Genomic DNA, 16648 nt, shown 5'->3' with positions numbered 1-16648 from the left:
AGACCTCAAGGACCTAAGACAGTTGGATCAGAGCAGTAGTTAGCAATTAAAGCTTTTCTTCCCCCATTGTTGATCAGTGAAGGCTTAACATCCCAAATCCCCCAAGGAAGCAATAGTGTAGTATGAGTAAGAAAAACCCCAGAGACAGATATCAAGGTTCAACCTGAAAACCAGAAAAGCACAGCAGTTAAACCACTAGAGAAGTTTTACCTTTACCAAGGCTGGACATCCTCAGACTCAGCAGAATAAGAAGACTAAGCAGACTGAGCAGACGAAATCTCTCTCACCTCCCATTTTATATTCCTTCTCGTGTCAGGATTAAAGGTGCATGACTCCCTGTTACTGGGATTAAAGGTGTGAGGCACCACTTCCTAGATTTGTTTCTGCATTGATCTTGTGGAGTCCAGGGTAGCCTTGAACTCAAAAAATACATCTGCCTTTTTGGCAAATTCTGGGATTAGAGGTGTATACCACCACTGCCTGATCTCTAATGGCTTGTCTTTGCCCTTCTGATCTTCAGACAAGCTTTATTTATTAAAACATAAATAAAATATCACTATACAACAGAAGCATACTCTTTACACTAGCATGTGCTGGCTATTTACATTATCTCATGTTTCTGTGACTTTTTATACTACAACTGAAAAATACACACATAAGTATGGTAACCTATTATGTGTCTTATTGAAACCTGAAGATAGAATATTGTTTATCTTCAATTAAGAAAGTGGGACATTGGGTATTTCCTCTTGTGTCCTTGAGGATAAACACAGTAGGAACACCATTGTACAAAGTCACACCTGGTCAAACAGCAATAACAGAAGCAATGTTCTGGGGAAATGTAATTAGAAGCAAAATGTCCCTGCCCAGAAAACTTCTCCAAAGGTGAAAGAGAAACAAAACAATTTTATTTATGAATGAACATGAATTTAGAGTGTGCTGTGAATCTCAGGTGATATACTAGAAACAAAGTAAGAAATAGACAAGTGGGATTTATTGCATAAATGTTTTAAAGATAAATTATGAGTCTTCAAGTAAACAGACTTGACAGAATCTTTCATGACATATATCATGCAGAACATGCCAGATTCACCTGGGACGTGGAGTGGCATCGATTTTTCACTAACAGCCTTTATCAAAATAAAAATAGCTTCACCAATCTTTAAGCAGGAGGTTGTAGTCCCCTTGCAGGAAAAAATTTGGGTAATAGGACCTGCCCATAGGCTATGTTTTCCTTAGTGATGACATTCCAAAGCTATAGCTCTTTTGTTCTTGAGAAGAGTACTTCTCCAACATGAAGTATGCTAGGAAGTTCATTTATCTTTAAATAGATTTCCATAGTGTCCTAGTCAAACAGACAGAGCTTATATTCTCTGAAACTAATGCTATAAGAAAGGAAGGAGTGAGAGAAAAAATCAGAAGAAGGGTTGTGATCATTTTCTGGCAATTCCCTGAGGGAATTTTATATAACTCACTGAGTACAATTAGAACATTTACATATATCTGTGAAAACCCACAAATTCCTAAATTTTGCACCCAGATGTCTGGGTCAGAATAGACTTAGTTAGATCAAATCACTGTTCTTAATTCTTAACATTTACTACTGACTTGAGCATGAGACTTATTAATTCTACCCTCTTTTTACTTTTAATTTTAGTGTTATGGTATTCATTTATTAATAACTTTGGTAAATTAAAGAGTGTTGTTAGGCTCTCTAAAAACCACTAGGTTTAGCCTTCTAATAGTTAATTCAGCTTCGAATTCATTAATCCATTCACAAATTGATGAAATGGGTACCCACATAATCCAATTTTACTACTTACACTTTAAAAGTACTTACTAATCTAAAAACTCATTCGTTAAAATTTCAAATTACTTATTGCCAAATAAATATGTTCTTTTACAAACAAATAAGTGCTTTATAAATAGTAATGCACACACACAAATGTATGTGCTCTTAAAAATAATGTAATACAGCCGGGCGGTGGTGGTGCACGCCTTTAATTGCAGCACTTGGGAGGCAGAGGCAGGCAGATCTCTGTGAGTTCGAGGCCAGCCTGGTCTACAAGAGCTAGTTCCAGGACAGAAACCAAAAGCTACGGAGAAACCCTGTCTCAAAAAATCAAAAAAAAATTAATGTAATACAAACATAGTTGCAAAATAAGCTATCAGTGTCAAGAAAAAAAATCCTCAAATTTCAATTGTATTTGGAGACTCCAGAACCCTCATTAGTGGGTCTAGAGCTCGCAAGCATTCGAATTAATAGCATATAGACATGCTCTTAGCTTTCGTTAAAAAGATTCAAAGCAAAGCTTGTGAAAGAAAATGTTTCCTAGCCAACATCAGAAGGGCTGACTGACATCACAGAAAAAGAAAGTGTTCAGAAGTACCTACATTAACATATGTATCATTTAAAAAATAAAGTGTTATAAAGTCCCCAAAGTCAAATTTTCCATTGTTGGGGGAAAAAATCTTGCAGTTTTAATATGAAGTATCAAACCAAAAGGCTCACATTGAAAATTTGGTACCTAGCTACACTGCTGGAGGCACGACTGAGGGGGGAATGGATTATATTGGCACCTGTTTTATCAATGGTCTAGTCAGTAAATGAAATTATAGCTGAATGGGCTATTAGAAAGTTAGGCCTCGTTATAGGATGTATGTTATTAGTATCGTGAATTATTTTCTACAAGTATGTCACTAAAAAGTGAATGAGGCTTGTGCAGTTCTGGACATTCTGACTTATGATGCACTTAAGTAATGCTTGTAAAAATTTGAAGCAAATATTTAAGAGTAAGACATGTTCAGGAGGAAGATACATTCAGACTTAAAATTTTTCTCAGTGACTACCAATTAAAAGCATTTGCCATTTATTTTGCCTCAGTTATTATCTTAGTTACTTTTCTATTGCCATGACAAAATACTATGATTAAAGTAGCTTATCAAAAAAGCATTTAATTTGGTGCTCCTGGTTCCAAAGGGTTATTCCATAACCATCACTGTGGGGAGCAGGGCAGTAGGCAGACAGGCATGGCACTGGAGCAATAGCTGAGAGCTTATATGTGGATACGACAACCATCAGGCAGAAAGAGAAAGAGGGAGGAAGGGAGAGAGAGAAGAAGGAGGAGGAAGAGGAAAAGGGGAGAGAGAGAGAGAGAGGGGAGAAAGAGAGAGAGAGAGAGAGAGAGAGAGAGAGAGAGAGAGAGAGAGAAAGAGAGAGAGAGAGAGAGAGCTAACTGATGTGGGTTTCCCTTCTGTATGCTGTGAGTACCATTGGTGAATAAAGAAACTGTCTTGACCTGTTGATAGGGCAGAACTTAGGTAGGCAGGGAAAACGGAATGGAATGCTGGGAGAAGGAAGGTAGAGTCAGAGAGGCACCACGGAGCCCCTCTGGAGACAGACACCAGAACTTTAGCTGGTAAGCCACAGCCAAGTGGCGATATACAGATTACTAGAAATGGGTTAAATTCATATGTGAGAGTTAGCCAATAAGAAGCTAGATCTAATGGGCCAAGCAGTGATTTAATTAATACAACTTCTGTGTGATTATTTCGTGGCTGGGTGGCTGGGACCAACGAACAGCTCTCACCCTCCAACAGCTAACTGGTAATGGTATGGGCTTTTGAAACCTCAAAGTCTACTCTTAGTGACATACCTTCTCCAACAAGGCCCACCTTTCAATCCTTCTCAAACTGTCCCACCAACCGGGTACCAAGTATTCAAACATATGATCCTATACAGGATATTCTCATTTAAACCACAAACGCTACTGATTTAAATACCGTTGCCACATTTCAGTCACTGTAGATTAAAGGATGATGTCATGGTTCCTTAATTCTTAGAAAGCCACTTATCCCCTGGGATTTCATGTGAGACAGAAAAACATTTATGAAATAAGGATTATAAAACTAATTTATGCTGACAGGTGGTCTCTGGAAACCTGGAGTGATGTTAGAATACCAGTATCTACTTGATGTATATTTCATTTACCAATTTTGGTTTACGATGTCGTAGTGGTCTAGAATATTCTTACACATACAAATTACTTTTAACCTTCCCTAGAAGGATGACTAGTTATAGGAGCAAGTAGCATCTATGATACAGAAGTACGTCAATGTGACATTTCAACATGACTAAAAATGGCTTATTTAGTTAATCCTAATTTGCATTGTGTGTATAAAATCTAACTATGAGTGTATAATTTGTGCTATTAACATTGTATAGTGTTGAAAATACTTAAAATTCCACTATATGTTTTATTTAAATATCAAAGGCATGCTTGGCATTGATTCTTTGATCATTTCATCACTTAACCAAAGAGATTAAATATTCTATATGAACTCTTCAAGTGAAACAAAGCAGAAGACAGGTCTAAGCTCCACATCTATCTTCAATGACTGTGCTTTTAGCTTGATGCTAATTAATTTCATATTAGAGATATTTTTCTGTCTAATGCTGAGTTGAAATGTAGAATGACTTGATATTTCAAGATCTGTGAGCTCATACATATCTGCTTCACGTAAACTTACTGCATGTATATTTCTTGTGCCCTAAGATTAAGGTCTAACATTTGTGTTTCTTCTTTTAATGACCAAGAAAAGAATGAATACTTGATACTGTATGTGTGTCCTTCTTCACCTTCTCTGGTTCAGTTAGATTCTTTGGTTGTTGGTTTCTTTTTTTTTTTAACTTTTTATTGATTCTTTGTGGATTTCATATCATGCATCCTGATCCCATTCATCTTGCTGTCCTTCTCTTTCTGCCCTCTGCCCTTGCAAGCTGTCCCACAAGAAAAAACTTAGAAGAAAAACCAAAACCAAACCCAACCAAACAAAAAGTCCACATTGGTCTCATGCAGCTCAGGCCGGCCTTAAGCTTGCTATGTATCCCAGGCTGCATTGAACTTTTGATAATCCTGCTTCCAACTCCAAAGTACTAGGATCAAAGTATTGGCCCAATGCACTTAGCTTATTATTTAGATTCTACATTATTTGGTGCCTTCACCACCAACCTACTTGAATCTCTAACGAAGACAAACAGCGGGCAGTGCCAACAGCTCTGCTTGTCTAGCCCTGCTGGACAGAACAAGTGGTGTTTCTATCATGAGTCTTCTCTAAAGGTTTATAACTCAGTCATAAATACTTGGTTTGGCAGAAACTTACCCTGGAGGGCCACAGGCCTAGAGAAAATTATTCATTTATAAATTTTACTGACTTGCTTGAAATTGTTTTAACTGTGTTTATCCTTTGTGAAAGGAGGAAAAATAATGGCTTCATAGTTCAAGAGAGTTTTGTCCTCCTATGAATCAATACAGCATTGGAATACATGAAAAAAGCTATTAGAAAGGGACCACTGGGAACAGATAATAATTCTTTCTTTAGGAGAAGGACTTGAGGGCTGACATTATTCAACCACAGATCTATTAGCAGAACTTAAGGGGGAAAGTGAGTGTTATGAAGTATTGATTAACTCTCCAAAGCATCCTGAATGCTTTCTGTTTTTCAATCCACACAGGTCTTATGGAGGTCCATCCCTGCTCTACTCTGGCCATTCCCATAGCAGGTACATAACGAAGGCAGGGAAGGGAGGTAGGACAGCGATGGTGTCAGGCTGTGCTGGGCCAAGTGGGGCTGAAGCTGTGCTTCTCTATACATTCATTTCTGGAGGGGAAATGCTTGTTTGGTGCCTGATTGCGGCGAACTCCTCGACCAGTGAGAAAGAACGACCACCACACGAGGATTCTTCTCAGATCACGCTTTACTGGAGTGCACTTGGTTGAGTGATAACATGAAGCGAAGGGGGGCAGGAAACGAGAGAGCAGAAGAGAGAGAGAGAGAGAGAGAGAGAGAGAGAGAGAGACGAGAGGGACGAGAGATGCGAGAGAGATGAGAGACGCGAGAGAGACGAGAGACACGAGAGGGGCAGGGCACAATGGCGGCTGCTTATATAGGGAATTGGCACACGGGTCACCCTGTGATTGGCTGCTACCATCAGCTGACACCAGATTGCATCGAGATAGGCCCAGGGACCCTTATCCACAGCGCATGCGGGAAGCAGGGGCCATGCAGCTCTCAAAGGCATAGCCAAATATGGGGTTGTTTATAACCAACAAGACAGGATGTGGCACCATCTTGTAATGGCGATCCTGTCTGGCTCACTACACCTGATTTTAGAACATGGAGGGAGTTTCAAAGTAATAAAAGTTCAACTAGTGAAATATAAAGTAAGTGTTTATCTGTCACCCTCTGTGGTCCCATTACCCAGCACATTGAGAGACTGTAAGCGTTTAGACACTGAACAGAAGGACCTGACACTAATGGTCAGATTTACTGAGAAAGACTGGTCATGGGAAACCTGCTTCAAGCTGAAGCATTTGAAACTAGGATTTATAGCTGAGAACTCTGATGAAAATAGTCTAAAGTCATATAATCGAACACAGCAAAAACATGATCTTAACTCTTAATGATTCTGAATCTCCTTTAAAAAGGAGTTCCCCAAATTTTGTCTTTTAAATGTAATGACTAAAATCTAATAATCATTCTGTTTTAATAATGTAGACTTATACATTCATGGATCTTCTGATTCAAAAACAACATATCATTTAGAAAATTTGGACAAAAATAACAAAAAAATCAAGAAGAAAATATACTTTAAATCTGTATATGTGTATACTTATGTGTGCATGCATGTTTATGTCTGTTCAAGTGTACCTGTGTACATGGGTATGTGAAGACCAGAGGGCAGCATTAAGTGCTGTCCCTAGGAATTCTTCATCTTGCTTTTGGTAACTGGGCCTCACACTGACCTGCCCACTCAGTCCCAGGATCTGTTTACTTCTCTACTGGATATAGAGTGTGACACCACCACAGACTTTAGATGGGGCCAGAAGTCAGGTCTTTGTGATAGTAAGGCAAATACTTTGCAAACTGATCCATCTTCTAGCTATTAAAAATTTAAATATATATATTCCCAAAGCTTAAATATTTTCAAGGTGTCCAATATAAAGATTTGGTATATGTAAATATAGAGCCTGGATTACCATCACCAAATTAATTAGCACACCCCCAACTTACCTGTATTATAATCTATAGCCCTTGAGCTTTTTCTTCATACAACAAAAGCTTGTACCCTTGAGCATAATCCCATTTTCAGTACTTCCTGCTCTGTGCCAGAAATCAAAGATTTCAGCATTTTTAGATTTCATATACACTTGGACTCTTAGTATTTGTCTCTATGTGTCTGCCTTATTTCACAACACTCAACATATAGAAACAACCAACATGTCTATCACTGGTGAAATAAATAAAAAACATGGTATATAGGGACAGAGCAATGTAGCTTTCAGCAGTACAGAGAAAAGATGATGTCATCTGTGACACTGAGAAGAACCTTGTGCTATTCTGTTAAATGACATAAGCCAGACTTAGAAGGAGAACCACTGTATAGTTGCTCTCACTTAGTCATAACACGGATTAAACACGTTTAAAACTTGAAAACATCTATCATTTGTCTTAGTTTCTTTTGAATAAAGTTGGTCTAGACTCAAGGTTTTTATCATAAGAAAAGGATTCAGTGAAACTGTGGCTTAGGAAGTATGGGATGTTCTGAAGAAATATGAGGTAGAATGAGTTGAAGAGATATTCTTCTTACGTTGTCATTGATTTCCAGATTGCAGTGGCAAATGTGCTGTCTAGTAGACAGCAATAAAGACGATAGGTAAACCCCATTTCAGGTTCACCCTTGCCAACAACTAATAGTGATGGGGCTCATCTCACAAGATGCTCTGAGAGTGAAAATGGATGAGGGTGGCAGTGGTCACAGAGAAACGTGGAGTAGTGTATCACCTCAATCTAGTACCTTAGAGGTGGGATTTCTCAAGCAGTAACTCATCATTCTTTCAAATATTGATTTATCACCTTGTTTGAGAGATGCAAGAATTCTGAGCACAGAAAGATGATGCTAGCGGCCAGTCAGCTATAACACTGATCAGTCAAGGGAACAATTTAGAGTTCCAGACAACACCAAGTCAGAGTAACATGTTTAACTTCAATATCACTTTTAAAATGTATTCAAATGTAGTATAAAGTATATTTTAAAAAATTCTGGTAAACATTTCAGTTATATACTGTAGAAGGAACAGCGGGCAGGCCTGAAATTAACTCCTTCATCATTATACGTCTACCAAGAGTATATGTCAACATAAGATGCAGTTCTATTAGCATATTACTCCAGCATTGCATTTTTTTCTCTGCAAGGGCTTTTTTGTATATGATAATGAAAGAGCTTATGTGTTCAATGGGTGCCATTATCACTATTGTTCTTTCTTAAGATCTATTTTTGTTACTTTATGTATATATGCATATCTGTGTAATGTATGTCAATGTGAGCATAAGTCCTTTTGGAAGCCAAAAGTGTCAGATTCTCAGGTGCGCAATTACAGGCAATTGTGAGCCACTGTGTAGATGCGGGGAACCAAGCACAGGTCCTCTGAAAGAGAAGTAACCAGTGAACCATCTTTTCAGCTCCATATTCTTCTTGTTGTTGAACCCGGTTTAGTAAAGAAAGTAATAAAAACCTGTGATAGTCATAAGAATTAAGGAGGATCTTAAGGAAAAATGCCTTTCTCCCCTTACCCTGTCCTATTGTTATTAAATTCTTTGAGTTTGATTTTATCCTGTCATGATTATTGGATCTTTTCTTCATTTTCCCTCCTTTTTTTGGTGGCCTTAATTAAATTACTAATTCATGCCTTATTTTTTTCTAGATGGAGCCAATAAACATTTTATACTTCCCATTGCTGGAGGATCAGTTTCACTGTTGCTGGTTATCCTAATTATAATCACAATTATTTTTTATAGCAGGTGAGTAAAACACATTAGCCTGAGTCCTATTTGCCTAGGATAATTCTGATATTTATGGTTCTCTATGAATGGTTCAACAACTTATCAAGCTGATTCAGGATATGTGTGTGTGTGTGTGTGTGTGTGTGTGTGTGTGTGTAAATTTCTGTTCTTAAACAAGTAATAAGATGTAGGGGCAGTAATATTATAGACAAAAACTGTGATCATTCACTTAATAATTAGTAGAGTTTGTTGTGTGCCCTCTTATTCTAGCAAAATCCTTTTTTTCTACTTCCATCTTCCCTTCCTCCTCCTCCATGGGAATAGCCGTCAGTTGACAAGATTTTATGTGAGGGGACTCAAGAGGACAACAGAGAGAGAGGAAGAAACAGGGAGAAGAGTGGTAACGTTTTATTCATTCATCAACTTTTTTTTTTTACTGCAATGTGGCAAAGAAGAAGTAAGGAAGCTTATATATTAGCAGAATGAAAAATGGTTTGGTAGTTTCCGAACCAAGCCATGTAGGGATGCTAAATGAAGTGACTTAGCTAGGAGCTGGAAGGGTGGCCTTAGAGAGATGTTTAAGTTTCAATGAAGCTTCTTACTTTTTCACTGTATTTTGACATATAGGAAAGTTCTAAAATTTTCTTAGTTGGCCCTTCCCTTCCCTCCTAGCTCTCCCATGAGCACTACTGATTTGCCTCGTATTTTTCATACTTAACTTTAACTATCTTGAATAACCCACACCATGTTCCAGCTGGAGTGTTCTCTGCCTAAGGGAGGAAGGGCCCCTATCTGAACATGGGTATTTTGCATGTCTGGAAAAGCACAACCACTTAACATGGTTGTTTTGATAAATGAATAAACAAAATTTCATTCTTTTCTTGCTGATAAAGCGTGCATGCGTGCACACACACATTAATTTGGTTCTCCAGTAGGTTTATATGTCCTGTCTCCAAATATGAACTCTGACCTCTACCTCTTTTACATTCACCTGATTTTAATAACTCTTTCACCCTCCCACTTTGCTCTCTGACAACTTTCTCCTTCTAACCTATTGATTTTGCCTACTCCTTTGGAAAATAGGATTGGTGATGTCATTCCTAATTGATGGACGCTTGTATTATCTTCTCCTAGACACCAGAATAATCTTAGAACTCATTAACCAAGTCATTCAAGGTGCCTTGCTTCTTGACATCAGCATCTTTATTTATATTTTCCACATTACTACTCCCCCAGTGTGCTGATTAATTTTGTTAAAGTTGGAACAATTGTATATACTTTTAACATGTCCAACTCATTGTTCAGAGGAGAAGAATTTTGCTACAAAAATATAATTTCTCTCCTTTGGTCTCAATCTTGTGCTTCATTCAGCATGCAAGATACTTGTCCTCTTTCCCCATGCTAGAGATCTGTCCTCTTTTGATGTTCCTTTAAATAGATATGATGTCACGATCTGGAATCATCTTGTCCTCCTAATCTGCTGTTCCTTGAATCTTTCTTTGTATTTTATTTTTTGTGTGATTTCCATTTTTTTTCTCCACATCTATGTATGATAATCATAATTTGGGAATTTTGTGAGTTTTCATTTCTAGCTTTCAAATGTATTTAGCGCTAATATGTCTAAACAGTGCATATTCAATAGGTGTTTGTACAAGTACTTTGAACACAGGGAAGTTTTTCTTTACCCCCATCATGGGTGAACTTACGTTTTTTATGACCAAGTTGAAGTAAAGACCCCCCCCCAAGCATACTGCTCCACTTTAGTTTATAAAAACTTGCAAAGGGCAGAGACCACAGAAGGAGCAAGTAGGGACAAGCAGCACAGCTGAAACAATGAGTGGGGGGGAGGGGGGCTCTGGAGGGTCACAGGTGTTGGACATGATAATGTACTACGTTTACCTGAACAACTAAATTGAACCAAAGAGTATATAACCTTCCCTGGTTAAATGTTATAAAAAGATTAGTAGGCTTGACTGAATAATAGTAGGTGAAAAACACAAAAGAAAGGGCACTGTTCGTCCTACCTTGTCACACGTCTGTCTTGGTTGTTATTTCAAATGGAAATGCTTTGAAAACTGACCCAAGGGTTATAGCAATGACCCAGAGTCCCACGTCTTGCTGTTTAGAATAATTCTGCAGCTTCCGATGTGCTGAGTTGGACAGGAGCCAAAGCAAATCCTGACTTTACTCTTGACACCTAGTCACCTGTGATTCTGATGTCTTTGGAAGCAAGTCTTCTGCTTCACAATAATAATAGTGAATGAACATGACCAGGGGAAAGACTGAGTCAGAATGAAAGGAGCCAAAGTTTATTCTTGAAATGGACAGCTGTCTTTGTAAGATGATATATAACATTTAGTGAAAATGATGTTCCTTATTTGTACATTTGATAAAAATGTGCAGATTATGTAATGTGTTGATATACTGGAAACTCATTTTTTTCAACATTGAAAAAAAGTCACATACTGAGAAGTACCTTACAATTAGACAAACCAGGGCAACTCTTCAACACAAAAGAGTCTTTGGTATATGTACTAACTATATTATAAAGGTAGGAGGACTGATTATAGAGATATTTATCTTTTGTGTAGTAAATAGCACAACACAAGTTACATAAAGAAAGCTTTGATATCTAAGCCAAATTCTTTTTTATTCACCACATGTTCTTGTCTTATTTAAATATTGGTAAACATACCCACAGACAGGCATATGCACTCAGAGACACACATGTGCATACACACACACACACGGAGACACTCAGACACACACCTACATACACACCATCATTCTTATGAATGACAATTTAACTGGCCAGAGACATAGAACCATCCAATAACAATCATAGCACATATTTTCTTAAAATATAAATATAATATAAATTGACTTACATAAGCTTAGGAAAATGTTAATTAAACTTCATAATTTACACATAGAAGGAGTAAATAAATTGAGGGATAATTCCTTAAATAATAAAAGCCAAATAAACGCATATAAAGAAGTAAGATTGTACTGAGATCATAGGGCTACTTCCAAGGAATTCCAAGTATCCACTGTAGGCAATAGCTATTACTGAGCAGCTTTTAGAAGGAATATCTTGCTTTCAAATTTTCTACAGTGGAGTTGAAATTGTATTTTTAAACAAAACAATAAAAAGCAAATTTTTTCACTTCTTGCGTTGAATCTGTTTTTGCTTTAGTTCAGTTAGAATCTTATCTGGAGAGAGATGACAAAGAGGGAGCCATGATACCCCATCACAGCTCTTTCAATAATCTTGGCTGTGGTTATTTCTACACATTCATTTGGCATATCTTTTTCTTTGTTCCTCTTATATTTATTCTTTTGAAATTTTGCACAGAACTTTGGCTTTCCTAGGTGAGTGTGTTGCACACTGTGTCTCTGGATGGTCTGTTTGTCCAGGTGACTCAGCGTGGGGGAGCCTTAGAATCAGGTGGAGGACTGTGGCTTTAACTTTAGCACCACTACTAACCAACCATGAGAAGATAGGCAAGATGCTATTTCCCCTTCAAGCACTTTCCTATTCTCTTAGAGCTTTGATAAACTCTAAATAAAATAATGCACCAGGAAGTTTATAAGACCTATGAGATTTTAAGAAACTTAAGTCAATAATTATTGTCATCCAATAATGACAGTGTTGACATTTTAAGGAAGATTTAATTGTAGAAAACCTCTAAGTCCAAAAGCTGTACCGTTTGAATACTAAACCACTATATAGTATTTTGTAAAACCATTGATTAGTTATTGTTTTTTCCATCTATAAGCACATTGGAAAAGGTAAGTATGTTATTCTTTTTATTGCTGTGACAAACGCCTGGAAAAGCAGCCCTAAGGAAGAATAAATTTATTTTGACTCACAGTTTCAAAATCATGGAAGGAAGAGTTTTTGAGTCACCCGGTCATGTTGTATCCAGTCAGGAAGCAGAGGAAAGTGATTCTCGGTGTATTTTCCTTCTTGTTATCGAGGCTTTGGGGCCACCAAAGGATGGTGATACAACATGAGTTTTCATTCTTCAGATAAAATTTCTAAAAAATCACACCAAAAATATATTTCCATGATGACTTTTAATCTAGCCAAGCTGACACTTGAACCATCAGAGTAGAGAGCGTAGATACAGAGCAACTGTTTATAGCCACAACTATGTTTTCACAGGAACACAGTGGCTGGGGACACAGCAAGGAATTGAGCAGTAGGGATAACTAGGGCTTGAGTACAGTGTCTTAATATTCTTTGCTGAATTTGTGTTCTAGAAGGAGAAGGAGACAGGTGAGAACACCACTTAAAGAGCCCAGCGACAAACAGAGTAAGGTAAGTTGATTGTCATTGCTCCTATTTGTTGAAAAGTCTCCCGTAAGAGCTTTCTTTTTTTATTTTCACTTGTCAATCTTATTGCTTATTTCCCTTTCAATGATCTTGAAATGACATTGCTTGCAATTCAAGTATCAACTAGCTGAGGAAATAGTTATTCTCTTATTGTTAACAACTCTGAAGCCAGGATTTTAGAAATATCTTAGTGTTAAAAAATACGACACGCACATAGTTCTAGCTCATGTAGAGCTGAGGAAGGAGGATTGTGAGGAAAATAATAGAGATTATACTGATATATAATTAGTGACCACTACACATCACCAAAATCTGCTTTCCATTACATATTGAACAAAAATGGTAGTTTAAAACAACAGACATCTATTCTTTCATGATTTTGAAGCAAAAAAAAAAAAAATCACCAGAAGGATGGCTATTTCTGAGGTAAAACTGGTCTTTTCTATCAGCTTCTGGTAGCTTCCTGCAGTTCTCCACAGCCATTGACTTTTAGATACACCTTTAAATCTTTCCTTGTGCTCACATAATGCCTTTTTTTGTGTTTGTCTGGATGTTCTTGGCTCTAATAAAGGTTCTGGTCATATTGGACCAAAGGCTTACTTCATGTTCCTTACTTCAGTATAACACATTAACTTTATCTGCATAAATTTTGAGTGTGTGCATGTGTATATGAAGGCAAGCTTTTTTTCCAATATGTGTGTGTGTGTGTGTGTGTGTGTGTGTGTGTGTGTGTGTGTGGTTTATGATGTCTTCTATTTTCTTTTATATATCTCCATATTATTTTTTGAGACAAAGTCTCATTGACGGAGAGCCTGCTACTTTTGCTAGATTGGCTGGCCATTGACTGAGATTTGTCATAAACTCCTAGTACTTGGGTTATAGGGATCAGGTGCTGGGAATCTGAATTCATATGCTAATGTTCTCCCACTAAGTAGTTAGCTTCTAAGCCATTCTCCCACCTTCTTAGTGTTAACTTGTCTGCAAAGATCTTTTAAAACATGTTAAATAATGAAGCTTCTAAAATGACATTTTAGAAAATAAACTTATTTAATTTACATCACGACTGCAGTTAGTTTCCCCTTCTTCTTCTCTTCCCAGTCATTTCCCCCCACTCCTCCCTCTGTTCCCAATACTCAATCCACTTCTCCTCAATTTCAGTTTAGTGAAGGGCAGGTCTTCCATGAATATCAACAAAATATGGTGTATCAAGTTACATTAAGATTAAACACCTCCCATCTATTAAGGCTGGGTAAGATGATCCAGATAGAATCAACTAACCTGGGCTCATAGGGGCTCGTGGAGACTGAATTAACAACCAGGGAGTCTGTGTGAGACTGGCCAAGGTGTTCTGCATATATGTTATAGTTGTGTAGCTTGGTCTTCTTGTGGGACTCCTAATAGTGGGAACAGGGGCTATCTCTTGTAGAGACATTTTTAAAGAGGCATCTAGTCAACTCAATACAGAACATAACATTTAACGTCATAAGGTTATTATGAGGGTTAAATTAAATTAAACTACATAAATGACTCCGAAGCATAGCACACACAAAGAAAGCTATAATGCATGACTTTCATTGATAATATTATCTTTGAATTAATTTTTAATTATAAATGCTCAAATAGGTTATAAAATTACTAAATTGTCAAGTGTGTTGCAGGATTGTGACAAATTATAATTTTTTTCTTACTTACTCTTTATGCTTCTGCCCCCTACTGTTTAATTGAAAGAATGGAAACTTTTTTAAGTGTTTGCAGATAAAAGGGGTGCTTTTTTATGCTCATTGTCTTTAATTTTAATTCAAATATCTCTCTTTTAGTAGTAAACTATTATATTTTTAAGTTTAACTATAAAACATTGCTGGAGATTGAATGCTCATATGACCCCCTAAATTCACATATTGAAATCGTCAACCCTCCAATGTGATAATATTTGCAGGTGGGGCCTTGCAGAGGTGATTGGGTTATAAGTGTGGAACCTTCGTTAATGGCATTAGTGTTTCTATAAGAAGAAATGGAAAGAGTTTAGAAGGCCAGATATCTTTGTTTGCTTGTTTTTATTCAAGAAAAATTTTGCACAGGAAGAAGGAAGAAGATGATCTGCAACTCAAGAATCAAACCCTCAGTTGATATTTGACATTGGATTTTATATACTTTAAAATTGTGAGAAGTAAATGTTTGCTGTTTAATTAAGCCACTTAGTCTATGCCATTTTGTTATAGCTGCCTGAACTAATACATTTTCTCAAGTGCTATCCAAAATGACATCAATTTTTCTTCCCTTTAATTATTTGCAGTCAAGTTCTACATGGCTAAAAGGATAAGCACTAAAAAGCCTCTGGCAATCTGATATTTGTGCTGCAGACTTCTTAATAACCTATCAACTTAACTTTCCTCTTTTATGAAGTATTGGTCTTCGGAATTTTTTCCTCCGATTGACTCATGATGTACTTCTTGGAATCAAGTTCAAAACTAAGATATCTTGTCTTAGTTCATCTGCTAGCAGGGTCTTATAGATTGCTTTTATTGGATGCTGAAATTCAGTGAGCCACTCAATGTTTTGCTATTTATTTTGTAGGTAGCTACCAACTGCAGAAGTCCCACGTCTCCCGTCCACTCTACAGATGATGAGAAAGAGGACATTTATGTTAACTATCCAACCTTCTCTCGAAGACCAAAACCAAGATTCTAAACTGTTCTTCTGGCCTGAACACATTAATGATGACTTCTATGGCATAGGTTTTTAGTCTTTTTTTTCCAACACCAATATCTACTTTGATAAAAAAAATGATTGAATCTATGTCATTTACTATAAAGAAACTTTAGCACCTATGAACATTTTTGATAGAGATGCATTAGAAAATCCAGATCTAATTAGCTTATATGTACAAGAAAACTTGTCCCATATGCAACACAACAGTCTAGAGAAGATGAATGCTACAAGGTGTTCTTGCTGTGTTTGAAATTAACGGTGGGGAGAAGCTTCTCTCCGAATCCTTCCTACAGTGTTAGTTTCATTTATGGACTACTGGTCCAGTTCTCACGCTGCTTCCCTCGGATGCTCCCATGATGGTTGTCAGTGACACTTGAAAGGAGTTTTTCAGGTCAAATATAAGAAACAAAGTTGATTATTCACTTATTAGTAAGAAGAAAGTGATATCAGTTATGGGTTCTCTTATAAAACAAAGGCAGTGCTAAAGCCTTACTGGGAAATTCCAAGTATTGTAAAAAGAAGGAAGAAACGGACCTAAAAGTCATTTCTAACAAATACTGACTACACAGACGTTACTCATTAACCAGCTAACAGGTGAGTAGGCTGCAACATCAGCATTACTCAAAGGAGTACACGTAAAGCTGGCCAGGAATGAAATGGGTGTGAAATATGTCTCTTCCCTTTCTAGTTTCAAATAAATTCATCTCAAATTCTATAGACAATTCTTGCCCTCCGCCAGGGCTAGTCTTCTATAAA

The 16648-nt window shown here is 37.1% G+C and overlaps 1 protein-coding gene across 1 annotated transcript in view; it reads left to right on the top strand.

Moving 5' to 3' along the window:
* Window positions 1-15871, top strand: part of Cd226 (CD226 molecule) — a 73120-nt gene extending 57249 nt beyond the window's left edge. Inside the window, exons 4-6 of the mRNA XM_005355844.3 lie at window positions 8766-8862; window positions 13111-13168; window positions 15758-15871. Coding sequence (XP_005355901.1) covers window positions 8766-8862; window positions 13111-13168; window positions 15758-15871 — 269 coding nt within the window. The remainder of the gene's footprint in view (window positions 1-8765; window positions 8863-13110; window positions 13169-15757) is intronic.
* The last annotated feature ends 777 nt before the right edge of the window (window positions 15872-16648 follow it).

Source organism: Microtus ochrogaster, chromosome 18 (assembly GCF_000317375.1).
Source record: "Microtus ochrogaster isolate Prairie Vole_2 chromosome 18, MicOch1.0, whole genome shotgun sequence".
NCBI classification, from domain to species: domain Eukaryota; kingdom Metazoa; phylum Chordata; class Mammalia; order Rodentia; family Cricetidae; genus Microtus; species Microtus ochrogaster.
The sequence above is the reverse complement of the archived record's forward strand: the minus strand, read 5'-3'. Positions and strand labels throughout refer to the sequence as shown.